A 3713-nucleotide genomic window follows, 5' to 3' on the forward strand; every position below is an offset into this window, starting at 1 on the left:
GGACACACAGGGGCTTATTTTAATGCTGTCTCTCTCACACACACACACCTTGCACCAAGACAGTGAATTCATCCCACTTTATGTAATAACAGGGACCTAGGAAGAATGAAGTAGTCTATGCTCAACTTGATATGGCAAAACCAAAAGATGACAAACCTGTTAAAGAACCCTCAACAGAATATGCTGATATTGATTTTGCACGCTCAGGTCAACCAACGGCGCTGTAAGGTTTATTTTATTTTATAATTTTTTGTTAATATTTTAGGAGTCTCAACTATGTTTCTGTTGAATTTGACACTCGCTCACAAAAAAAAGTCACCGTCCAATATGGTTGCATTTTTTGTTGCAATTCTGAATGTAGTTAGATTTTGTAGTTGTGGATTCAACATTGAGAATGCAGACAAAATTGAATCCTGTACTGCAAATGTCATATTATAACCATATCATCACATCTTGAGATTTCTTGCATAGAATATTTCATTCTCATTTGGCTGTATTTCTAATAAACGGCTATCATGTCCTGCCTGTTTTTTTTTAAGACTATCCCTTTATTCAAATGGGGTGGTTGTACAATTGTGGCCCAAATACTGAAATATTCATTGTTTTTTTGTATATATTGATAGTCTGAATTTTTGATCCCTCGAATTATATAGCTGTCACACCCATTGTTCAAAAAGAACGTCTCATTATAAAGTTTTAACATTGTGAAGCTGTTGAATTGTGGGTCATTCCATTTGATATTAGGTACAATAGTGTTAGATCTTGGTCAAGAATATATCCGGATCGTTTGTTTAATAGTGTACTTACCTTGGATTGTTTTAACAAACCAAAAATCATAACTTTGAAGGAATTTATATTTGTGCTCTGATTGGTTAGATTTATTGCATTTTAGAAACATTGATTTGGTAGAAACGATAAATTACTGTAATTGAACTCATTTCAACATTGCCCTCTATGGTGGTTTGAAATCGTAATGAAATACAATGTAGTGAGAAATCCTCAGAATCAAAATTATAACTAGAATATTTGTGGAAAAAAATACCAATTTATTTGAAATTGCAGTTCAGGTTTTTTGATAGAAAGAGGGTTTGGCAGACGACACACGGCATTATGAAATTATGAATCCTTTCATGTTTTTTTCTCTTAAACTCTGGCTTTAAATTTGTAATTCCTATGCACTCTACCCTCACCCTAGAGATAAAATGGTATGTCTTGCTTGTTAGAGATTACCCTTCTTGACTTACAGGTATGAATATACCATTCTAGATCTACAGGTGGGAGTCTTTCAGGTTAATAAGTTTGTTCTCAGGAAAATTGAGTTTTACATCTGCTGGGTGGTTTGTACAAACCTAGGCACTTTGGTTAGGAGAATTGTAGTTTGTAATTGGTTTCCTGACCTGCTCATAGCTTCACATTCTCAACACTGGGGGTCACTGCTTTCAAATGTAATCAAGAGTGTCCATTAGAATCTTGAAAACATTAATTTTAGCGAGACTTTCCTCGTAAACTGTCAGGTTGTGATATTTGATAATGTGAGAAGACGCTCGCATGCTGAAATAATTGATGCTATGAAGATAGGCATTGACACTTGAAGGTTGAATCAATGTATACTAGTCCCACAATTATGTAAGAATGGCCACAATTTCTGTATTCTCATTCAATAAATCTTTTCGCTATAATACTGTATCTCATCCAAGCCATTTAAAAAATGTGTTCAACCAAAGGTAGGGAGACTGTGTTGGCTGAATTTTATCGTCATAAATGATTCAGAGGCTTATCTTTTTATACCCTGTTGACATTTTGTATTTTTAGCATTTCTTGACCTTATACCACTTTTTTGGGTTTTTGAGGCTGATGGGTCGAAGCACATTTTATTGTATTTTTGTATATTTTGCATTTTCGCTCTTTTCTTGTATTATAGCTAATTGAATGCAACTGATTTTTTAACTCATTGTCATGGTAACATTTCACTGCCACTTGCTCATTCTTTTAATTCCTAGTAAAGCTGTGTTTTTGTTTTTCTTGTTGCCATGGTGATTTGGACTTGTTCAAAGTCTCTCCATGTAAACTTAAGCTTCAACATTCAATGATGGGCAACTGGGTTTTAAAATGAGTTACATTTCTTTTTCAGTAAAAAAAAAAAATTGTCTTTGTGATTTTTTTTACTTCTATTTTATGAGATGGCGCAACATTCTATCTATTTTTGTAGTATTATCACAAATTTACTCTTTTTGTCATTTAAAAATTAGTTTGCATTTAAACAAGAGTATGTACAGTGTTGCCTGTGAGGGCGCACTTTGTAATATAGATTAGATTCAATATAGCTGTGACATTGTCAAAATGAATTTTCAGCAGTTACTATGTCAACTGGTTATTGATGTTCTCTAATTGTGAAGAGCGCCATCTATTGTCCAGTCAGTGTTGTAATATTCAGTAACTCCTTGAGGGTGAATGGGGTTGAGGAGTTAAATATTGTATTGATATTCTTAGATGTGATTTTTAGTATGTAATTGTATGTAGATGTGACAATTTTGAATTCTTGAATAAAATACTGTTTTAGTGTACAATGAGTTTCCTTGTTGATGTATGTGATTTTCTGAGGGTCACTCTAATACATACCATGTATTCAACCTTGAAAACAAAATTCGAACTGCCCCCACCCAACACATTGGTGACATGATCAGAATTTATGTTTGAAAATAGTTTCATAAGGGGGGGGGGGTTACCTTTGAAAGATGATGCATTAGGGGATTTAAAGTGTTTTCAGTGAAGATTATATTTTAGATCATGAATCCCCCGTGTTTGGAATATTATTTCTTAAAGGTGCTGTATTCTAAATTACCCCATTTTAGTTTATTGGCAGTTTACAAAAGTAGAATTAGAACGCAAAATATGGTGAATTATTTAACAGTGACTTGACAAGTTGTGAAATAGCCTAGTCAATATATTGTCGCCTGGGATTCAGCCATTTTGAATACCTAGTCATTTTAGATTTTCTCAGTATTGTGATCATAAACGCTGCTATTCTAAATGCAAACAAGTCGATGAGATATCCAAACACTTCTATCTGCCTAAAATTGCAGATATCCAAATTAATTCATTAATCAGTTGTACTGAGTCTTACTGTATTGATAATGTAAAAATAAATGCTAACCACAAATTCTGACTTTGAATGCAGAATTTATATTGTATGCAAATGACGAGTCAAAAATATCTTAATTTACCCAAAATGACACATTTCTTAAAATTGGAGAAATTGTCACAGAATAAACAAATCTGAGAGGTCTACCTGAGGTACCTATATGTATAATATCAAAGTAATCGGACTTGCAGTTTTTAACAAGAAGTGGAAAATATTTTAATTTACCAAAAATATTCATCAAAACTAGAGAATTGAAAATATCAACACGAAATAAACAAATCTGACTGAGGACTACCGCAAGAATCTACCATACGGTATGTTGCAAATATGAAAGCATTTAGTTTAACGGTTTTGAAGAAAACGATGTAAAAAGTTGACGTTAGACTACATACAATCATTAACGTGAAGAGCTCAAGGGTACACAGCACCTCCAGGGAGGTCTTTTGGAGAATGGTTGGTTAGTTGCACGGAGTCAACTGTGGAGGGCTCTTGTAATTGAATATTCGGAACAGAAATGGCTCCTTCATTCTCACAGTAAACGTTTATAATGCAAATTACTGTACAACAAAGA

The 3713-nt window shown here is 33.5% G+C and overlaps 1 protein-coding gene across 2 annotated transcripts in view; it reads left to right on the plus strand.

Moving 5' to 3' along the window:
* LOC100372828 (B-cell receptor CD22-like) overlaps window positions 1-850 on the plus strand; it is a 47937-nt gene extending 47087 nt beyond the window's left edge. For both annotated transcript variants that reach the window (XM_085499325.1, XM_085499326.1), the window contains one exon: window positions 93-850. In XM_085499325.1, the coding sequence (XP_085355451.1) occupies window positions 93-227 (135 nt within the window). In that variant the 3' untranslated portion in view covers window positions 228-850. The remainder of the gene's footprint in view (window positions 1-92) is intronic.
* The last annotated feature ends 2863 nt before the right edge of the window (window positions 851-3713 follow it).

This window comes from Saccoglossus kowalevskii, chromosome 5, assembly GCF_978046115.1.
Source record: "Saccoglossus kowalevskii chromosome 5, keSacKowa6.1, whole genome shotgun sequence".
NCBI lineage: Eukaryota > Metazoa > Hemichordata > Enteropneusta > Harrimaniidae > Saccoglossus > Saccoglossus kowalevskii.